Here is a 23,211-nt window from a genome sequence, read left to right on the forward strand (position 1 = left end):
CAGTAATCAAAAATTTATGTTAAGAACCTGAAGTTTCTTCTTCTGGCATATTCTGATAGTGAAAAACTTGCACCCACTCTATGATTCAAAACATGTGCCAATGTCTTCTATTTTATTATAACATTTTATAGATTTCAATTATCTAATATGTTCTATTTAGATACATAAATGAAGAAAATGTCAATAAGCATGATTTTGAATGAAAATAGTGTGCAATAACAAGTGTTCTTGCATATTTGTGTCATTTAAATACCACAGCTATGAAGACAACCGAGGCCTGCAGTTGACAACTGGATGTTTAAAAAAATATAAAAAAATCCTCCATATCATGTATGACAGCAAGCAACACGGAACCTTCAAATCTGGAAGATGGAGAGCCATCAATCCTTGACTTCTGCTTCACCACCACTGATACGGAAGGAACTCTTCTGACTTTTTGGAAGGAACTCCTCCTATCATGAAACACAGACCCTGCATAATTACTGTAGGACTTATAATCCCCAGAAAAGATTCACTAAATTTCTCATAGCATCTGGCAAGAAACATTCTGAGAGAATTCAAAAAATCTACACACTATGTTGGTCAGCTGAAAGTAGTATTCTTCTGGCAGAACCATCGAAACGCTCTCTGTGCCCTCTTGTGTTCCTTTGATGACAGCAGAAGAGCCTGTTGGTTGGCATGACCACAACCACAACTTTACTGGATCAAGTTGCAAGGGTTGGTCTCAGTTGACGGATACCTTGGATTTTCCATCCAAGGTATCCATCAACTGGGAAGTACCAGCACTTCAAACAGAACTAAAGGAAAAGCAAACCCTAACAGGTTTTGCAAAAATCTTAAAACAAAAAGCTAAACCCAAACTTCTCACAGATACCAAAAGAGATCCATTGTTTTTATAAAACAGTTTCCTTATTGTGTCCTACATCTATAACAAACTTGAATCCAGTAACTCCAGGTGAAATTGATGCAGCCATCAAACAGGTAAAGCTCCTGGTGTTGATGGTATCCTTCCAGACTGTCTTACTCGGTCCAAGAGCAAAATCTTGGGTATCAAATTTTTTCTTCTCAATAAATGAACTGCTCCCAAAACTTTAGCATAAATTGGAGATGATAACCTTTCCAAAATCCAACAAGTCAATTGATCACCTTAATAACTACTGTCTTATAGCATTGCTCTGCACTTTTCAACTTTTTGAAAGGATTATCCTTTCTAGGATAGAAGCTGGATACCAAAAGGGTTTAAAAACAGGTACCCCCTTCATAGACCTTACAGCAACTTATGACATTGTATGGAAGATAAGTTTACTGTATAGAACAATTAAAATAATCAACTGCCAAAAAAATTTTTTTAATTACTTGAACAAATGCTGTCTAGTAAGAAAATAAAGGTACATCTTAAATTTACAAAAAAGCAGACATTTATTCTGCAGGACAGATGGCTTGAAGGATCTGTCATCGCCCCAGTTCTATTCAACCTGTACACAAGCAACATTCCTCCAACATCTAGTCAAAAGTTTATCTATGCTGATGTAGCATTTGCCATCCAAGACAGTACTTACTTTCGAAGGCCTTGAGGAAACACAGCAAAAATCTGAGCTCACTGCAAAATTATTTTGAAAGCTGGGGACTATCTTCTAACCCCAGCAAAACTGTTGTTTCAGCTTTCCACCACGATGCTCATAGAAAATTAAAAATGAAGTTCTGTAACAGGACTAATGAGCACACACACATCATCCATGAAAGTTACCCTTGTTACCTTGATGTCACACTTGACTGTAGTCTAACATACTGAAAACATTTGGAATAAAACTAAGTTAAAGATATCTGGCAGCAACGACATCATAAACAAGCTCACAGGCAAAGCTTGAAGTCGTAATACCTTGACTCTTAGAACAGAAGCCCTGGCTCTAGTCTTCTTAGTGGCAGAGTATTATTCACCAGTTTGGAGGCTGAATTCATAACTGCTGAATATATAACAATGAGAACCATCTCTGGTACCTTAAGATCTATTATCCTGTGGTTGCCTGTTCATTCCCACATCACTACTCCATTCTTCAGACGAGAAGAAACTACCATCAAAGAAATAAATGAAATCGGAAATATCATCTACCTTCCTATACATCAAGATATCTCTCCCATCTGGCTTGTGGAAATATCAGATGATGGTCCCCAGGACTGGTGGTGAAGATTCTGGAATGAACTACAAACAAGTGCCTTTTGCAGATCCAATTACCAAACCTCTAGGCTTCAATCTACCTTTACACTTCTGGAGTCAGGTGAACAGATTTAGTAGCAGACAAGGCTGCTGTGCCCACTTATTACATATATGGGGAATTTCACAGTCATCCTTTGTGTGTGTGTTGCTGTGCGGGCTATGCATCATATCACTGATGACTGTCCCATATACACTCCTTCCTTGGAGGCTTCAGTAACTTGCACTGGTTTCTGTATATCATTTTGCTCATTAATTGCTTCTATTTTTACCATACACTAAATAAATAAGCCACACAAACTGGATTATGTTGATTGAAAAGTGATTGGTATGAATTGTACTAGTGTGATTTATTCAGACAGGTTTTAGTTGCACGTGGCAAATGCTGCTGGTGCTGCTAGCAGAGATTCATTGTCCTTGTTCATTATAAAGCTTGCTGATTTTGTTAGTGTGAGATGTTTTCTGTGGATAGCACAGCATGAGGACTTTTATTTATTGCCATATTCATTCCAGCAAGATATTTCTCTCTTCACACAACTAAGTTTTCTGTGGTTTAAGTTGGGGATGACATGCCACTTACAGACTGACTAACTTAGAGCACAATCCATATCTCATCTCTTGAGAGATGAAATAGAATAATGTGTGTGAGATCGCTTCGGAGGCCAGTATCACTCACAGTACTCAAGGCATCTTACTGCTACTATTATGGAGATTAATTTCACATGAAAATTTCTCAGAAGAATGTGAAATATTTACCTATTTAAATTGTGTTACTAGCCAAAGATGGCTATATCTTACAAAAATATATTTTGATCTTTGTATTTCTTATGTTCCATCCTTCTTGCATGATATTGCAATGTCAGATGGATGCTGTATTGTAAACATTGAAATAAAATGGCCTGGTGTGATGTTGAAACTAGTCACATACTTTGGAGTAATATCAGATTAATTTATATTTGGAACTGTTAGTCATTTGCAAGGTATCCTTATGCAGTGTTCTTCCAGCCAGGTGGAATGAAGCATTAGCTGGGCATACAAAAATTTTGAATGAGTTAAGAAAGACCCTTTTTCATAACAAATTAAAATAGTAAGTTGCAACACTATCCAGGTATTTGCTTACGCTTGGACTCGCCGAACTTTATATATTTACTATATTCGGCATGAAACTCTTTGAGTTTCTTATTCGGCTATGAAACAATATGGGATGTAATATCCCTTAACTTAAATAAGTTTATGTCACCGAATTGAAGCCTTTGGCTCTTCATATAATTAATAATTTATTAGGACACCTTCTTGGCAATTCTCATAGTAGGGTATATGTAAGTTCTGTTTGCTACAAACTTGGTATTTCTAGGTCTACCTACTCACTGATGAGACATCAATAAAGATTGAAACCGGTCTGGGTAGTGACCTTCTCTCACTCATAATGTAGAACAGTAATACAGCTCCTAGGAGCTGGGTTTCACATTATGGGGAAATATCAAGAATAGTGATCGGAACTTGCTCCACCTTTACTATGAGTTGCCTCAGTGTTGCACTCCCTAAAGGGTCAGTTATAACACTATCCAGGTATTTGCTTGCGCTTGGACTCGCCGAACTTTATATATTTACTATATTCGGCATAAAACTCTTTGAGTTTCTTATTCGGCTAGAAACAATATGGGATGTAATATCCCTTAACTTAAAATAGTAATTTTATTAGAAATTACTTCAAACAAGGATAATATTTCATATAGTAATTATAACAAACAAGACTAGGATTTTTCTTGGATTCTCATTAACTAATGAAAAACCTTGTAATGCTTACAGCTTAAAATTCTATACATTAATTCTTCTCTTCTTCTTAGAAGCCCAGTTGTCAGTAGCTTTTTCGTAATTAAAATGTTGGATCTGGTCCCTTCAGTGAAATCAGCATCGGATTATTTAGAGTGTTCTGACTGATGAGATTCCTCATACAGGTTATCCTTTTTAATGCAGAGAAACTCCTTTCACATTCAGCTGTGCTCACAGGTACGGTCAGTCCAACAGCAGCTAGTTTTGCTAAATTTGGAAAAGACTCTTTGAGCTCAGATGTTGTTGCTAATTTCAGCAGTATTTGTCTTGGATCTAGATTTTTGTATGACTGTCCATTAATCATTTTTGATGCAACTGCCCATTCTAGTTTAGTACTTTCATAGTTTAAAACTGCAGGACTTCCATTTCTAGAATAATAATCAAAAAGAATCTCGGAAGTCTCATGTTGATCATGACTTTCTGCATTGAAAAGTCTGGAAAAGCAGGAAATGATTGGCATATCTGGAAATCTTGCTTCTAGGTGTTTAATAACTGTGCCTATGTATTTATCATATATTGTATTCTTAAACATAACAACATTAGAATCTGAATAATCAATGTGAACGTCTGACCATTCCTGCAAAATTCTGATGAAGATTTTGAAAATGACTACAAGGAGTGTCTTTCAATTCCATGATGGATAGTTTTCTGGCTTCTAAGACAGGCTCTATTTCAGTTAAGTCAACACCTTGCCTTTGCCATGATCTAGACAAGTTAGATAAATGCAGTAACACATCTGAAAGCATCATTAGTGAAGCTACGAAATTGTATGTTCTGATATATTTACTTAAACCTTCAGCTGTGATATCATTTCGTTCGGTTGCCTTTCTTTCCAATGCAACGATAACACTCATCATGCATTCTCTTAGAGAGTGTATTGCACAATCATGAGACAGCCATCTAGTGTAACTAGCCATTTTAAGTTTAATCTGAGGACTGTTCAGTATATTTTGGATTTGGGTTAACCCAGTCATCCTGACTGAGGAATTTTGGAAGAAGAAAAATGATTGCCTTAAGATATCATTAAACATGGCACTTCAGCAGGTGCTTGGGCACTAGCAAGAGCCAGTAGGTGGTTTACACAATGACAGTTGACCATGAGTCCATCTGTTTTATCTTTGAGCAGTTTTGCAACTCCCTTTTGCTTTCCAATCATGACAGCTGCTCCATCAGATCCTAGGCCCACCAGATTACAAGTTTTTAAGCCTAGGCTGTCAAGGGTTTAAATTACTTTGTTAGTTATAGTCTCAGCTTTCCCATCAATGATATTGCTAGTTGATACAAAACTAACCCTGACCTCTTTTCTAAGTCGACAAACATATTTAATGTGCACAATCAGCTGTTTTAAAACTGAGATGTCTGTAGTTTTAGCACATAAAACACTGAAATAATCTGCAGAATGTATATTTTTCAGTATTTCAGATCTAATTTCTGATGCTAAAATATCAATCAACTGTTGCATTATTCTTTCTGAGATATAATGTGCATTTTTACCAACATTAAGATGTTCTAAGGAACAGCCCATAGCCTTGCAATGCTCAAGCAATTTTTTAAATAATGTAATATGTGGTAACTCATTTTTTGCTAACCAACACATAGATCTTAAAGCTCCCAAAAAAGCATCTCTCTGCAAGTTATTCAAAATTGATTTTTCAATTTGTCCTATTCCAGTTTCTACTAGTATACGTTTTTCAATTATATCTGAACAAGAATCAGTGTGTAACTTGCTTTGTTCATGGTCAACCAAGCTTTCTTTTCGAAGTCTTGTGCATGGCATAGTACCCAAGTCACTTCCTTGTTTGTGGGTCGTCTCTTTCCATATTTCATACATGTGGAACACATCATTCCATTATCTTTCACCACTAACCAATGAAATTTTTTAAACCATTCACTGTTAATACCCGATAAGTAGTGTTTAGATGCACATTTTACATTTGAAAGAGACTGCAGAAATCGACGATTCTGTTGTTGGTTTGGCGTATTCGCTACTATGCTTATCGGTTTCTCTTTCTTAAAATAACTTGAGTATGGTTTTCTGACTTGACTTTTTACTCATTATGGGGTAATTTAATAAGTACAAAATATCATTGTTATTAAATTAATCAGAACAAATCACTGAATTGTGCACTGACAGTAATACCCGAGACACATAATGCGTGTTATGTCACAGTTTTACTATTTATAAGTATTAATTACTAGGAATGGGAATTGGTATCACTCGAGACTGACGGCATAGTCCTCGAGAGTTTCAAGAATTTCCTGAGATCACAACTATATTTGATGTGAATTCTATTTTCTTTTACAAAATAAAATATTAAATACTTGACTCATGATCGTCTGACAAAAACCATCATTAAGAAAAATAAATGTAGATTTTTAACATCGATTTTTGCCTTTGGTTTGAATTCGCTCAATTTTCACAATTTATTTCTTTCAAACATCAAAATTATGTCTCTTTCGTAAAAGATCTTTGCAACCGATACTGTTGTATTCGAGATCCCCATTTTTGCCTTCTTCCATGTACGGATTGGTGTGCATCAAAATGAATATCCGAAGCTCTCGAAATTGGCTTGCAATGCAAGAATCGAGCTGGTCTCACAAGTATCGTGACTCTCAGGTTCGATTTCTCATCACTTAATTTAAAAATGTCAAATTATTTTTCCATTCTTGCTCATTATTTAGCCATGTTAATTCACAACATTAATTAGCCAGGTGGTCAGTAAAACCAGCCGGATGGTTTGCCCATTCACAAGGTCCCGGGGAGAACATATCTTATGAAATTCTAGCCTAATTTTATTTAAATTTCTAATACTGCTGAGAGTTTTTCTCACATAAGGAATATTACAAACTAAATGTAATCAATGTATATCTGCAGATCTGCATCTTCAGGACTAATATACAAACATAGTTTTTTAAAAAAATTCATTGAAGAACAATTTAATATACAAATATATTTTCTTTTTTTGCAACAATATTTTCCAAACTATTATATTTGACAGTGATACTTCATAGTTAAATGTAACTTGCATGGACTTTTATAATTTTAATGTTATAGTTTCTGCATATAAGGTTTTTATAGCCTGTATAATGAAACCCTAATAAAAGCTTGCAACCTTTTGATAAGGACCTTTGAAACATTGTTTGATCTTTTGATTCTAATTTAACCATGTAATATTTAACAACCAGTAGATGCCCTGAAAACTCACTCATACTAGTCTGTTCTAACTGGAATGTATATTTCACACTGTGAAGACAGGTCAGGTTATCTTATCACATATTACTTTGATTTAGAATGGTAGGATTAAACCAGGAATGGCCAACTCATAGTGTGCCAAAAGTGGCGCATTGGATGATTAGACATGGTGCATTCAACCCCATTGATGATAATAAAAAGTATGCCTATTTATGCAAAATGTATTAACGAAAAACTGATTTGTAGGGAAAAAAAAAGCTAAAACTGAGTAATTATTTTTAGTGATTTGATTGTTTTGTGCACATCTTTTGCACACTTCTTTTATCCTGAGGTGACAAGCATTAGCAACAGCAGTGTTCTGCAGGTTTTTGTCATTCTGTTAACAATTGATACTTGTGCGATATAGAGTTGTGCTTTGTTTGTTCTTTGTGAACATTTTCAGCTATCCATCACAGTGCAAAAGAAAAACAGGTCTTTATTTAATGTCTATATTTATATATTTTTACAGGGTGTTTTTAAGGGTATAATAGTTGTATGGTGCATATAACACATGAAAAAATTGGCAAATGTAAAAGGTTGGCCACATCTGGATTAAACTATACAATCTTCTGAAGGCCCTAATAAAACGTAAATTGCTGTTATACTGAGGCCATAAAAACTTATTTGCAACAGTCAAAGTGCAATGCACATGCAAGTTACATTTAGTGGCTGTCATAATTTCAGAATACTGGCATGATTGGAATGATGGAAAATGAATGTTGATTTTCTCTGTTTTTGATAATGTTTGCACATTAGTCCTGAAGATGCCCAAAATAAACTGTCAAAATATGCAAATTATAGTCGTTTATCTTCTTTACTTCTCATTTAGTCTAGTGTTATGCCCATAGTGAAGGTGGAATGAGTTCATTCTGAAATATTTGAGTCTTTATCTAGTATTAACCTAATTTTCTTTTCACTGTAGATGTACTATTCATAATTATTGTCATAGTTACAGGTACATTAAATTTGTCAGTTTTCAAGAGCAACTTCAAAGCTAAAACTTTGAAATAGGTTTTGTGTATTGGTCAAAGTACTATTCTTTATATTTTCTCTTACATAGGATATTAGTTCATATTCATCTGCTGTTCAGTTGTAGGCAGAAGTTCACTTTCATTTACGTAATTAGTTCATGGTTAGCACATAGATACTTGGCACTAGAGCCTTAGTACTAAGCTCTTTAATGCTAGGTATGTCATTAGTTTGAAGAGCAGATTTTGAATATTGTGTAATATGTGGTAAAGTGCAGTTTACTTAGTTTATATAAGACTATGAGGGAGTATATATTTGGCTGTGGGCAGCCTTTTCTGGAATTGGCAAACTTCTTTTTTGTGAGTTAGTAGGTTAAATTTACTAACTCTGTGTTGATCTCAAAAGTTTTAATATTTATTTTGATGTAACTAGTTATGTTTAGAATAATGTGGCATTTCTTTTATTCACTCTCATTGTGTACGATGATATTTTTGCTCTTGTAAACATCTTGTGCTTTGTCTTAGGGCAAGTTTTTTTTATGATAACCCCATACATGAAAGCTCACAAGACCTATAACACTTATAGGTCTCTAACATGTCAACAAGCTACATTTTTGCTCCTTAGTCAGTTGCTTACACATGGAGCTATTGATATTTTAATGAGTGGGGAAAACAGTATGGGGAAGATTGTTCCAAAGAATATAGAATGAAAGAAGCTGATAAAAAGCTGGTTTGGTATGTTCAGAGCTGGACAGTGTATGGGTGTTGGCCAGTGGCTGTTCTAGTTCTTACATGGTTAGAAGAAAGTGAAGGAATGGTAGCAGCCTATTAGGGAGAGCAGTGCCCATGAAAGTACCTATAGAAAAGGCAGTGCTGAAACAGAGCACCTATGATAAAGTGACTGAAGGGAGTCTCTGAGGGAAGGGTGAAGGATTCTGAATATCATCAAGAATTCTTAGGGAGGTCTTGGATGCTCTGCCTCAAATGTGGGAACAGTACTCCAAAGTTGGTTGGATCCAAATAAAGTATTAGGAGTTGAGAAGAAGAGATCTATTGTTTAGAACAGAAAAGAACACCAAGCTTTTTAGAGGATAAGGAGGCTATGTTAGTAATATGTTTGTGCCAGGTTAACCTGGATATGACAGCCAACACAAGAAGAGAAAGTTGATCTTGAAAGGAAACTGAAACATTATCAAAAATGAGAGGAGATCAGGTAGGATTTTTCTTGTGGATAATAAGACAGGCCTGAATTTTTTTGGCATTGAAATTTACTAAGTTGTCTTCACTCCATTTGAGGATGTTGAGCAGGTCAGTGTTTAAGTAACTGGTTATGAAAGATCTTGAGACATCTAACATTAGGGTATTGCAAGGTTTATCAGAAGAGGAATGAAGAGTACTGCCATCAATTAAGCTGTAAATAGGAATTGAAGTCAAACAAAGCACATCATTGATGTAAATGAAGAGTGTGGGTGAGAGCACAGAACCCTGGGGCACTCCAACATTGGGGAAATTTGATAAGAGAAAGCTAGCAATTCAGTCACAGTATAGAAGGGAGGCCATTAGATGGCATCTTGTTTAGGCGGCCTCGGTGCTGGGCACAATCAAATGCCTTTGAAATATCGAGAGTAATAACATGAGTTTCTCCAAATCTTTCCATGGCCTGTGTCCAAAGGTGGATGAGATTAGCTAAGGTCAGCTGGAGAACAAGAATGGCAGAATCTATATTGGTGATCGCTAATTAACTGTTGAGTCTCTAGGTAATGAAGCTGGTTGTTGATAACATTCTCCATCACTTTTGAAAGTACCAAGGTGAGAGCAATGAGTCAAGAGTTTAAAGGTTGACTTTTGTCTCCCTTTTTTGGGTATAGGCTGGATGATTGTTTCCATGCTGTTGGGTAGATGTCACTAGAATATGATAGTTTATATAGGCAATACAGAATCGTTATAATTCTGGAGTACAAGTCTACAACTGAAGTAATATCATCTGGACTAGGATCCTTATTTATTTAATTGCTAGTTTTTGTCAGTATTAGCACTTCAGCAAGTGCCAAATATCTCTTTTTAGTGTGCATCTTTGTGGGAGCTTATTGCAAAATTAAAGTCTAATCCAAGTACACTGATAACTTATTTAATGATTTATTTCTGCTGTTTTGTAGAATACCAAAAGCTAGACTAACATAAGGTTTACAGTGAAAATAGTACCCAGTTATTTTTTGTATCTGGTTTTGATGTTGATATTACTATGCATCTTGTATATATGGTAAATTCTAGTTATTTGGCCCCTGTATATTCACTGTAATGAGAATTAGACCATTTTGCATTTACTTATGTTGATTAAAATTTGTTGTATTAAATCTATAGTACCTTGAAAGAATTACTGGCCTGGTTGGCCAAGTGAATAGCATACCTGTTCTCCAACCAGTCGGTCATTGGGTTCAAATCCCACCTTGGGCATGGATGTGTATAAAATGAGTAGAGTATTATAATCGCAAAAGCCTGCTCTGGATAAGCTAGTATAGCTTCTTCAGTTTATAAGGCTTGTCTTCCTTAGAACAAAGAAATTCCCATATATGTGAGTAGAGTATTATAATCACAGCATTGTTAGTAATGCTAAATGGTTTAAAAATCTTAAATGCATTTATGCACCCACCTCCCATGGGTTCTTTATCCATCGTCACTTTCCCTTTTTTGCTATATTCCCTCAACACACACAACATGGCACACTTGAATATCCTCAAATTAATTCACCTTTGAGGTCAGAAACAATCCTGGGCACCTTGGTCTCTTCACTAAACAAGTGTAGTATAACAATATGGATTTACAAAATGACGAATGAACAGGATTCTGTGTGTGGGAAGCAGAGTACATTGTACTCTGCTTCCCTGAAGATTTCCATGCAGTTATGCTTTGAATTCTTTGTGGAATCTCTAAAATTCAAATTATTGAAAATATATTTACTTTTCAAATGTCTTTTTAATTAATCCTATTTATATATTTCATATCCAAACACAAGTGGTACAGTAGCAAGTAATTGGTACATTATTTACAACAAATTAGGATACATTACAAACAAGAACAGCTTAAATTTAATAGGTAAATTATACAGGAAATATTAGATAAAATATGAAGGAAAAAGAAACTGTGTATAAGTTATATACAATAATTATGGTCAGATGTTCCTCCAGTATCTTGACAATCAACTACTCTTTCTGTGCAAGGCGATTGAAGAAGGGGACAAGAAAGGTGTTCCATGCACCGGGTTGCTCCATACCCACAGTTATCTGGTCTAGTGAGGTATTCCCATTCAATGAGGTTTTGTTTGGATTAACTTGCAACCAAACCCAAGTTAATCCTATCAAACTAACGAAGAAATTTTACTATCATATTTTTTGCCATAAATTATCATTCATAAATCTTGTCATAAAGAACTTTATTAAGACATATGTAAGACTATTATTTTATTTGTTTTTTGTCTTCATGCATTTGTTTGTTTACATAATATAAATTTATACATTTTACTGATTAGGATATGTCTGAAGTGATTCACAATTTGAGTAGCATACATTGGTCAGACAGGAAGGAAGGACTTCTAGCACTGCAAGCACTCCTTAGATCATCTCGTTATCTTTCACCATTGGATCTGAAAAAAGTTACTGACAATTTTGCAAAGCATTTAGTAGATCCTTCAAATAAGGTAGGATATTTATTTATATATATAAAATCTAAGGTATATGTTATGGCTAAAGACCAAAATCCATCTACTCTCAAATTGGTATTAGTCATTCAACATTAATATTATGTGATTTGGTGTCTTTATCTGGTCAAAGACAGTTATAGTAGGAAGGCATCTTTTTTTCTGGATCCATACGTAAGAAGTTGGTTGGGCTATAGTACATTAGCACCGTGCCTGGGAAGAGATTTGGGAAAGGAGAAACTTGTTCACATTAGATTTGAAAGCATGTACATTGTTTGCAGTGGGAAACACATGGAAGGAGAGACCGTTCCATTGTACAGCAGCAGGAATGAAGGAGGAGAAAGAGAAACTTGTTTTATTTTTATGGAGTTGGAACTTGAAGGAGTGGGAATTGCCATGAATTATGATGCTAGTTCTGATGAACATTTATCAAGGAAATATTTATAGAAGATGCATGCAGCAGATACTAAACATCTCTGTGAGAGTGGCTGGAGTGAGTTGGTAAGAGATGAGTCATTAATCAGTCTGTGTGGTGTCTTCTGTATTGTGTTTAGTATATTTAGGGAGCATTTTTGGGATGAGTAATGCTTGATGGATGAACAGGTTTGTGATTTGTACAGGATTAATAGCTGCACAGGGATAAATAAATAATGCTTTGCTTTCAATGAAAGAGGAATCCTAGGTTGATCACATAGCTGTTACTTGCATATGATTGGTCACTCCTCATCTCTCTTGTTTGTGGTTGGTTGCAGCTGAAGTGACTTCTCAGAAGAGAAATATCCTGATTTGCTGAATTTGTGCAATTTGCATTCAAATTTTGTTGTCTTATTACATGAAATTTGGCTATAACTTTTTTTTTATTACTTTCCAGAATATTTTTATGTTTAAAGAAAAACTTATAGCCAAATTTCATATATTAAAACAATGGTGAAATTTGAATGCTGATCATACAAATTTAATCAAGTAGGATCTCTGTCTTCTGACATGTCACTCTAGCAACAACTAACCACAAACAAGAGAGAGATGAGGAGCAACCTATGTAAGTAATGGCCATGTGATCAACCTATCTAACCACACTGTAAATAACAGAACTTTCACTACTTAATAGGGGCATAAACTTTGCAGTAGCACCTGTGATACTGCTAATTAATAACAATGAGATGTTTTGATTAATTACTTTGAAAAGAATGTTAAGTGAATGAAGCATTGAACAGAAACATCTAGTGGAAAATATTCATGAAGAATTCATTCAGGAGTACATACATATCAATACTCCTTGCAGATAAAATCACCAGAAACTTGAAATATGGAAAGACAACTGGAGTAGATGATATTTGACCAGAAATGCTCAAATATAGAGGTATGAATACGGAGACTAAAAATATCTGTCCCATCTGATCTCTTGCAAGAAAGATCTGACATTCCATCTCTTTACTTTTAGTAATATCCAAACATGATCACATTTCCCTTCTTGGACTGACCTACACCTTCAATCTTTCTTGGCACAAACACATCTCATCCGTTAACTTCTGCAGCTGCCAATCTGTGTACTTCTTCTGCTCACTGCTTTACAGCTACTAATCATATTGATAAATTATGGAGACTACAACCATGTTAAGATTAATTACTTTAATTTCCCAATATTTCGACTTTCATATTAAGATCATCAGCTGGAGTACACGCGCGCACGCACACAGGCAAGCTACATTACATTTCACAAACAGTTTGCCAATGATTTGATCAACTGTTTATTTTACCTGGCCTGACCTCTGGTGAAAAAATTTTTTAAATTAAAGGAAATGATTTGCAACTGCTAACATATTTGGATGTGCACTTAAATCCTGTCTAAGATTAGATTTTTTTTATAGAAATGTGTGGTAGAGATAATAGTACTTTTAAAAAAAATAGTTTAACACATATAAAGGAAATTAGATTTAATTAAAAATTCCTGTATATTTTGCTCATTGAAACATGAGCATTATTCAGGAAGAGAACAAAAGAATTGGTTACAGCATTCAAAATATGAACACAAGTCATACAGCATGAGTGTACTTCCACGTGTTTCATTTGCAGCTGAGTAAACAGGAAAACACTATTAAAGTTCCTCGAAGCCAGGTATAGTTATGTAATTGAAAATAAATTTTAAAATAAAATAATTATGAACAATTTAGGTCAATTATATGCCAAACATGACAAAATTCTTTAGAAATAACAAGAGCAACTTCTCTCGAGTTTCTCTTTGAATTGATGCATTCTTGGATTATGTGTTAAGGCCCTGTGATTCTTGAAGACAGTAAGTCTTTATATAATTTTAAAAATGTTTTCACTTATCTTAGATACTGTTCTCAGATATTCTTTGATTCTAGTTTATATATTAATGTTTATTTTCATAGGTATTTACCTTATTTTTGGACACTCTAAATGAACTTATAATCCAACACAAAGCAGATCTTCATGGATGGCTCTATATTCTGTTGACGCGATTATTTTTGAAAATGGGATCTGATACAAGAGGTTCTATACAGTCAAAAATACAAAGAACACTAGATTTAGTAAGGTAAGGCATTTTATCTCTTCTGACATGAGCATTATCATTTTTTTTCTTTTAATATACCGTAGGTTCCCTTTATTTCCAAGCTTAAAAGGCCAAGGCATTCTATAATTTTTATAGAATAATGTTTTTAAATTTATTTAATTATTAATTTATAAAAACTTATTTTAATAAAAATAAGTTTTTATAATTAAATGAATGCAGTTATATTCCCTCTAAAGACATGAATGGTGGCTAAAGTAAAACTTAGCCAATATTTGTGTAAAGGTCACACAACCCATAACGATTTTAAACAAACTCCCCAACTTGAAAAAGGGAAGAGAAAAAAAAAATTGCTGGGCCTATTGCTCGTAATGGTAACTGCACAGTTTCACCTCACTTGTCAGCATTACATCATCTGCCAACTACTAGGAATAGCAAGGATGTGATTTGCTTCTTCAGTTAAGGAAGTGTACTTTTATCATATGGCACAAAGGTACAGATTGTGCCTTAATTCTAAGAAGTTAAGTTCTGCACAGATAAACATCACATATTATATATTGTGTACCTCTTGCATACAGGCAGAAAAAAATGTCTTTTATAAAATTAATTGAAAAATACATATCAATCATTCATAAAATCCAAGGTCAGTATAGACCATGCAAGAATTGAATAGTCTGTCAAAAAATATATACACACTTCAGCAAAAGAAAAACCTGTATAAAAATTGTAACTAAATTTATACAGATATCAAGGGATGAATACAAGTTACCTTTGACTTCTACAATTACATGAGGTGCTCAAAGTGGTTACTATTAGTGTCCAGACACTTATTATTACAGCAAACTACTGCTTGGGTAATGTTGACCAAAGTGTCCAGTGGGATTGCTGTGCATGCCGTTTCAATTTCTTTCCGAAGAGCCACCAGTGTAGCTGGTTTTCTTCTATACCCTACATCCTTTAGAGTTCCCCATAAGTAGAAGTCCAAGGGTGTTAAATCAGGAGAACGTGGGGGGAACTCAGCTGCACCTCTTTGTCCTATCCGTTTTTCCCTGCAAACAGTCATCGAGGTAAGCTCTCACATCTCAGTGGTAGTGTGCATTTTGTTGGAAGATGAGTTTCGGTACCACAGGTCTCAAACTTATCACGAATACATGCAATTGTTAGGTGTGTTGGAGGCTGTGTTGCAAATTCATGCCTCCATTGTCATTGAACTTCAACAAAATTCTCAAATTTGAAATACCACTTTAAAATGGTCTTGCATTCCTCAAACAACAATCATGCCTCGGCCACTTTGTTTGACTGTCCTACCGGTCATGTGTTGATTCTAGTATTCATGTGGGTAATGACATCTTTTGAGAGAACATTCTGGTATGAATGTTCTCTCAAAAGAACATTCATACATCATATTACATGTTGGATTGAATTGCTACCATAATTCAATCCAACTTTGAAAAAAAAATCCATAGATGACATCTGGTGAAGGTGTGCATACATATTTTTGACGAACTCTGTATAACTGACACACACGCATGCATGTGCACATGGCTGACAAATTATCATGTTTTTTTTCTCCCTTCCTCCACTGTCACAGAATGCTGTCAATATCAAAGGTTCCTTCATCATTTTATACCTTTATGAAAGTTCAAATCCACCTTTAGATTGGACATACGAATGAAGTTGCCATTTTAATATTAACAAATACCAGAATATTGCAATTTGGAGTTCAAGAATATAATAAGAATATAACCATTGCAAGACTTGTGAAGACTACACAACACTCTGCTGCTCATTGATAAGGAGATAGTAGGACCAATACACAAGACCTTGATCATCTCATAAATATATTGCATTCTAATTTGGTCGCCAAGTTTCCACTGTGATGAGGAAACTCTGGAGAGGGAGGGTAAGTGGCAAAAATTCAGTATAATATTTGGTGAGAGAAAACAAGGGGTTACTTCCTAGAACATGTGCTCTCCCTAGAAAACATTTGGTTATAAGAAATGCAAGGGCTAAATTTTTTGCTTGAAAAGTAGTTAAATGACTGGAATATGTTGCCATGTGTGATAGTGATTGTCTTGTTGATGAACCAGTTTTGAATAATGTTGCTTGTGACTTATAGGACTTCCACAAGTCCTGGAAGGAGACCTCCATGTAACTTTTTAAGGAATATGAAGAATCAACTATGGCTTCAGACCTAATGTCCATTTCTCAACTCCACATGGTGTCACTCCTTTAGTAGGTATCCTTGGGATACTGAATAAACAAAAATTGGCTGACAGTTTGGGACTTAGCCAATGAAATTGTGTTCTGTAGGCTTAGAAATCAAAATCGCAAAGAAACAAATACAACAGGAAGAAATCTCATGCTAGCTGTGATGTTGCCTAATTAAACAAGGTTGCTGCTTTTTTCATTCAAGAAACCAAAGAAAACAGTGAAAGTCGACTATTGAAACAAACTGAGTGTCAGATAAATTAAAGATAGGCAACTGTTTATCATAAGAAGAAACAGCGGAAAAGAAGTTACATGGGCAGAATTTAACATTAACATCAAACATGAAAATAAACTTTGTGATTGACTGGCAATTTCAAGTACTTGTGTGGGCAGATTTCAAAATGGGGAATTGAACAGTGGAACTTGTTTTTGACTATGGTTCCACAGAAGGATCTCCTAAAGGAAGAAGTGCATAAATTTTTCAGTCATTAGAGAAGAGAGCTGACCTGAAGAAGTGGAGAACAGAAAAGCTGGTCCTTCTTGAAGATCTAAATAGCAGGGTGTGAAATGAAGAAAAGGATAATAATAATAATGGTAAGTGCCTGTTGAATTTCTATTAATGACACTGACTAGTCATCCCTACCACCGTGTTACAGCATGAGGATGCACACAAATTCATATGGAAAGAATGCACAAGAAAAAAGAATTTTATTGATTTTATTGATTGCAATATCATTACACTGGTTCAGGATTCAAATGTATACAAGGGATCACTTAGTTTTAAGCAAGATGAATATGAATATTATAGTAAAGAAAAAATATTTAAGAAGTTTTAAAAATAAGTCAAGTTGAGCGGCTTTTACATGCAAAGTGTAGACTCAGTTATACAAATATTAGTGGAGTAAAAAAATCTTGGAGTATCAGTTTCACAAAAAAGAAAAAAAAATTATTCAACTAGGAAGACATGACGTTTCCTATAAAGATAGAAAAATCAAAATTCCATTAGTATATGCAAGAGGTTAAAAGCAACCTTGGTAAAGAAGAAAGCAAATTGCAAGTTGCTAGCAAGTAAGTCATCAGATACCATAAGAGAATAGAGAGAAAAATGTAAGATAACTAAGCTGTAAAATTAAGCGAGTGTAAAAAGACTTGTGTATGAAGATAGAAGAAAAATATCAAGAAGGTTGCAAAGTCTATTGAAAAAGCTTAGAAATGAAGGAAAGAGCACAGTAAAAAGAATCAGATGACATGAAAACTGAAACTAAAGAAATCCTGGATATATGGAGATTTACTTTGAGAAAGTAAATCTCCATATACTGTTATGAGAAACTGTTAAAATGAGAATGTCATAGGAGGTTGAAAATATTCAAGAGGAATACATGGCAGTTGAAGTAGATAATATTTGATCAGAATTGCTCAGACATGGAGCTATAAACTTTTCTGGTGGCTATGCTGTATAATTTGCCTGGTGAGAAAGTCAAGTTGTGGATGATTGGAGCAGAGCTTGTATAGTTTCCATCTATAAAAAAGAAAAATAAAATTGATAAAACTGAATATGAGAAATAGAAGAATTTCTTTATTTAGGTTCCAGATAAGAAGCTAAGAAAAATTGTGGATGAGAAAGAGAACTTGTCTGGATTCAAGCCAATTAGAGATTACCAGGATAATATTTCAGCTTCATGATAGTTCATTGAAAAATTGTGGGAATACATCTAGTATCTGTATTTAAGTTTTGTGCATCTGGAAAAAGCATAAGAAGATGCCAGTGTGCCAGGAGAAAAGTTGTTTAGAATTCTACAATTATTATTAAGAAACCTCGTGGGAGGCAGGGACTCATCAAGGGAGACCATATAACATTCATGCCATAATTTCTTTTGAATTAATTCCCAATATAAACTACTCAACCTCCAAATTTCTCTCATATCATCACTCTTTTTCCTATATGCTAATGTCTGTAGTTCACAAATTCTTAGTTGCTTTACATAATCTATTCTAAAATCCTGATTTCATCTTAACACTCTAAGTTAGTTTCAGCATTACAATTTTCCTGTGAGTTTTATTTCAACTTGCTGTCTACCAAAACTCCAAGATCCCTTGGAGTTTTGGTAGACAGCATATCAAACCTGATCAGTTTCTTCTAGCATAATCTCACCAATATAATATGACATTTGATATCTTATTACACCAAAGTGCATGACTTGACATTTACTAACATTGAACTGAGCCATTTTCATGTGCCCACAATTCCAGCCTATTCAAATCATTCTGCAATTACTATATATCAGCAGCATTCCTGATTACAATGCCTATCTTTGATTCATCAACATACAGTTGATGTATATACAATATACATCAACATAGACTGATCCCTGCGGTTTACCACTTGTCACCTTAAATCTTGCAGACTCGCATCCCTCATATACCGATTTTTGATATACCATTCAGTGATTCTCTTATCCATGCCAATATTTGATAATCCAATTCCATATTCTCCAACAGTTTTCCATGTTGTATTCTGTCAAAAGCCTTAACAAAATCCAAAAGTATTGTGGTGTATCTCCCCTCCCCCTTGTCTCAATCAATGGTAACATTATATAGCAAGTTGCTGAAACATGACCTTCCTAAGTAAGCCCATGCTGTTTGGAGAAATCTCACATGAACATTTTACTTGTTATGTTTGTTTTTAGTGTTTATATATACTGAGTGAAAGTCTCATTAATGAGAAATAAGTTTTTTTTTTTTTATGAAGTGCTCAGTATATATAAGTAATTTGTTCACATTAAGTAATGCAGTTATATGCTTAGTGTTATCAAAACTGCAACGGTGGTTAAAGCGGTAGCATAATAAAAGGAGATTTAAATGTAAATAAGTAGTCAGCTTGCTTACCATTTAATATAATTCTTAGGGAATAACACAGAAATGTATGCATATTATAAATTAATTTGTTTACTTCTCTGTCACCGAAGTTTCACTTTGAATCTCGGTAATGGACATACACGTTAAATTGTTGGTTTTAGAAGAGCTGTCACTGGATAACAGGAATGCTAGGAAGTAAAGTGAGTTGGTAAGCAAGGAAGGTCAGCTGGAAAGTTCTAATAAACTACCAAGTTAACTTCTCTAATCTCTGGAAAATTTTTATGTGCATCTTTAATTAATCTCCAAGGATACGGAACTTTGAAGTTAATTATTGAAGGACAGTATAAGGTATTAAGCCTTCATAGATTGGTGAGAACATTTTGTGCTAAATAGCAAGTGATATTCTAAGGAGCAATATGGAATCTGCCGAAAATTCCCTTTTATTGAAAGTGTATTTGGAACTGCTCAGTAAAATGTATCCTTATTGTTTGAGTGATTGTTTAAGGAAGCTTGCTTCCTGAAACAACATATGCAAGTATATTAGTTAAATGAGGCCTTTTCACTTTGTATTCTAAGGAAATTGATAGATAAGCAGAGTGCCGGCCTGGTTGGTTGAGTGGTTAGCATATCCACTCTCCAGCCAAAAGGTTGCAGGTTTGAATCCTGCCGTGGGCATGGATGTTTGGGATTGTCTATGAAAATACTAGTGGTGGTGGGCAGTAGATGGCATTGGTGTAGTTGCGGTTTGTTGGCGGATAGTTGTAGAGTAGGTGCCCTCTCTCGATGAGTCTTTGGACTCCCTGGAGGTGTCAGGTAATAATAATAGTAAATGAATGAACAAGAACAACATAAATACTCCAAAGGGAAGTTCTCATATGACCAAGTGAAACTACAGAGTTTTTAGCTGAGTGTTATGTTCAGTTCGTTTTGTAAAGTATTTAATGTTCTGTCTCAGTATTGAATTTAACTATGAGAATCACTATGAAATAATTTTATTTCATAGTGATTATTTTAAATCAGTAAATATTTTAATTTTTTTATATACTAGAGCTTCATTCTTTGAATATACACATGTTGATCCTTGAAGTCAGTGCACCACCACGGATACGAATCTGAAAAATTCTAACTATAACTGGTTATAAATATATAGGTTGTGAATAATGCAATTGGAGCAATCGGGCTCTCTTTTCAAAATATAACACTTTTCTTTGCAAAGTATAGATTCTCTGTCATCTTCACCATCACCACTCCAGAGATGCTGATAGGTTGATAATTGGATGCATCAGTTTTTGCACCACCCTTATGTTGTCTAAAAGGAACATTATGTAGAGCAAGGCATATTCCATATTCAAGTTGAAGAATGGTTTGATGTAAAATAAGGTGTGAGACAAGGGTGCTCTCTCTCTCTCCACTCTTATTCATCATCTGTGGATCACATTATAAAAGAAAGTGATATTAATCCTGATATCAAATTTGCATCAAACTCAGCTCTTTACTTCATGCAGACGATGTTCTACTAAAGAAATCCAGTGTATCTCCAGGATTTTTTAATTCAATTGAATAATAGCTGTATCAAATTTGGCATGCATTCTTAGTGGAGAACCTATAGAACAAGTAAAATAGTTCAGCTATTTTGGCACAATTTTTAGTGAAGATGGAAAATGAATATGAAAGTAGATAACAGAATAAATAAAGCTTGTATTCTTGGAAGCTAATTGAATAAATTTTGTTGGAATCATCATCATCATCATCAAATTCCTGCTATGTACCCTCAAGGGATGTACAGGATATGACAGTACTACATGAAAAAATTACATCATTACTAACTTCGTATCTACAATTTTCCTCCAAATCAGTCTGTTACTTGTCAAGACTCCAACATTATCAGATCTTATATTTCTATCGTCTAAGGCACTTTGTACCGTATCAATTCACCTATATCTTGGTCTTCCTCTGGGTCGTTTTCCTGCCAACCTGGCAGAGAACACTTGTTTTGCTAATCTTTCCAATCCCATTCTATTCAAGTGACCATACCACCTGAGATTAGCTCTGCTAACACCTTCCTGGATGCTGACAATGTCAAGTTCTTTCCTAATATCCTCATTTTTAATATGATATTGCCATTGATGCCATCTGTTCACGCCTCTAATCTTTCTCAGGACTCTCATATCTGCGGTCTCTAGTCTTTGGTCAAGTGTTTTACTTCTGACTCAGCTCTCAGATCCATAAGTTAAAACTGGTTTGAACACCGTCTTGTATACAGCTAATTTAGTGTTCTGACTAATTTCTCTTTTATTCCATATGAATTTATTCAATTGACTTCCCACCATACCAGCTTTGCTGATTCTGTTGTCTATTTCTAAATTTAATTTACCATCTTCAGTAAAAATTGTGCCTAAGTAGCTGAAATGTTTTACTTATTCCACAGGTTCTCCATTCACAACACAGTTGACATTTTCAATGATTCTGCCTATTTTCATTGTCTTTTTATTGCTGACCTTCATACCATATCTATTACAATAGCTATTCAATTTAGTCAGAGAATCTTGCAGACTTGTAGAGGATTTATTTAGAAGTATAACATCATCCGCATAAAGCAAAGAGCTGACATTAACATCTCCAATTTTGATATCAGGTTTAATACCACTTTCCTTCATAATGCGATCCATATAGATAATGAATAACAGAGGGGATAATGTACATCCTTGTCTCACACCAGATTTAACATTAAACCATCTTCCTGTACTTCAATTCTAACTGCTGACTTACAACTCAAATAAAGACTAAGTATTGCTTGATATAATGCCCCATTGACACCATATAACTGCAGCGTATTGAATAGCTACTCTCTTGGCACCTTGTCATATGCCTTTTCTAAATCGACAAAACTTAAATACAGATCTTTGTTATATTCCCATGCTTTCTCGACTATTTGTCGTAAAGTGAAGATCTGATCCTGACAGCCTCTATTTGGCCTGAATCCAGCTTGTTCTTCGCCAAGCTTTTCTTCCACAATTCTTCTCAACCGTTTCTCAAGTATACTGGCATAGATCTTGCCAGGAACACTCAGTAGGGAAATACCTCTGTAATTCTCACATTCAGTTTTATTTCCCTTTTTATATATGGGTACTATGAGAGCTCTACTCCAATCATTGGGAATTCGTCCCTCTGTCCAGGCTTTCTGAACTATGCAGTGCAGCCACTGTAAGACTTTTATACCACCATACTTCAGCATTTCTGGTCGAATATCATCTACTCCTGCTGCCTTTCCACATTTCAAGCCTTTGATGGCTTTTTCTACTTCAAGTATGGATATGTTTTCATGGATATTTAGTTGGAATAAGAAATAAATTAGTTGAAACACTAAACGATCAATGTTAGGAAATTGTTCAGACCAATTCTAACTAGGAATTTATTATTTGTTATAATGAAACAGTTGATCACAGACTAGAGAGTATATGTATGAGATTATTTCAATGAAAAATTTGGGAGATTAACAGATTGCACCAATAGCAGAATCATATTAAAAATGCGGATATGGGGATGGAATTTAATATTATTAGCATTCAAGAATGCATAGCAGAGCTATTCTATGATGGTATGGTCATTAAAAAGAATGGGAAAGGTTAGCAAAACAGCTGTTTGAGGTAAAGATTGCTGGTAAAACCTCAA

The 23,211-nt window shown here is 34.7% G+C and overlaps 1 protein-coding gene across 8 annotated transcripts in view; it reads left to right on the forward strand.

Moving 5' to 3' along the window:
* The window catches only part of chb (CLIP-associating protein), a 723,643-nt gene that overhangs the window by 541,352 nt on the left and 159,080 nt on the right, over positions 1-23,211 (forward strand). For all 8 annotated transcript variants that reach the window (XM_090405359.1, XM_090405362.1, XM_090405366.1 and 5 more), the window contains 2 exons: positions 11,772-11,939; positions 14,333-14,496. In XM_090405359.1, coding sequence (XP_090261485.1) covers positions 11,772-11,939; positions 14,333-14,496 — 332 coding nt within the window. The remainder of the gene's footprint in view (positions 1-11,771; positions 11,940-14,332; positions 14,497-23,211) is intronic.

This window comes from Typopeltis vanoorti, chromosome 15, assembly GCF_054136105.1.
Source record: "Typopeltis vanoorti isolate ZY-2024b chromosome 15, IOZ_Tvanoo_1.0, whole genome shotgun sequence".
NCBI lineage: Eukaryota > Metazoa > Arthropoda > Arachnida > Uropygi > Thelyphonidae > Typopeltis > Typopeltis vanoorti.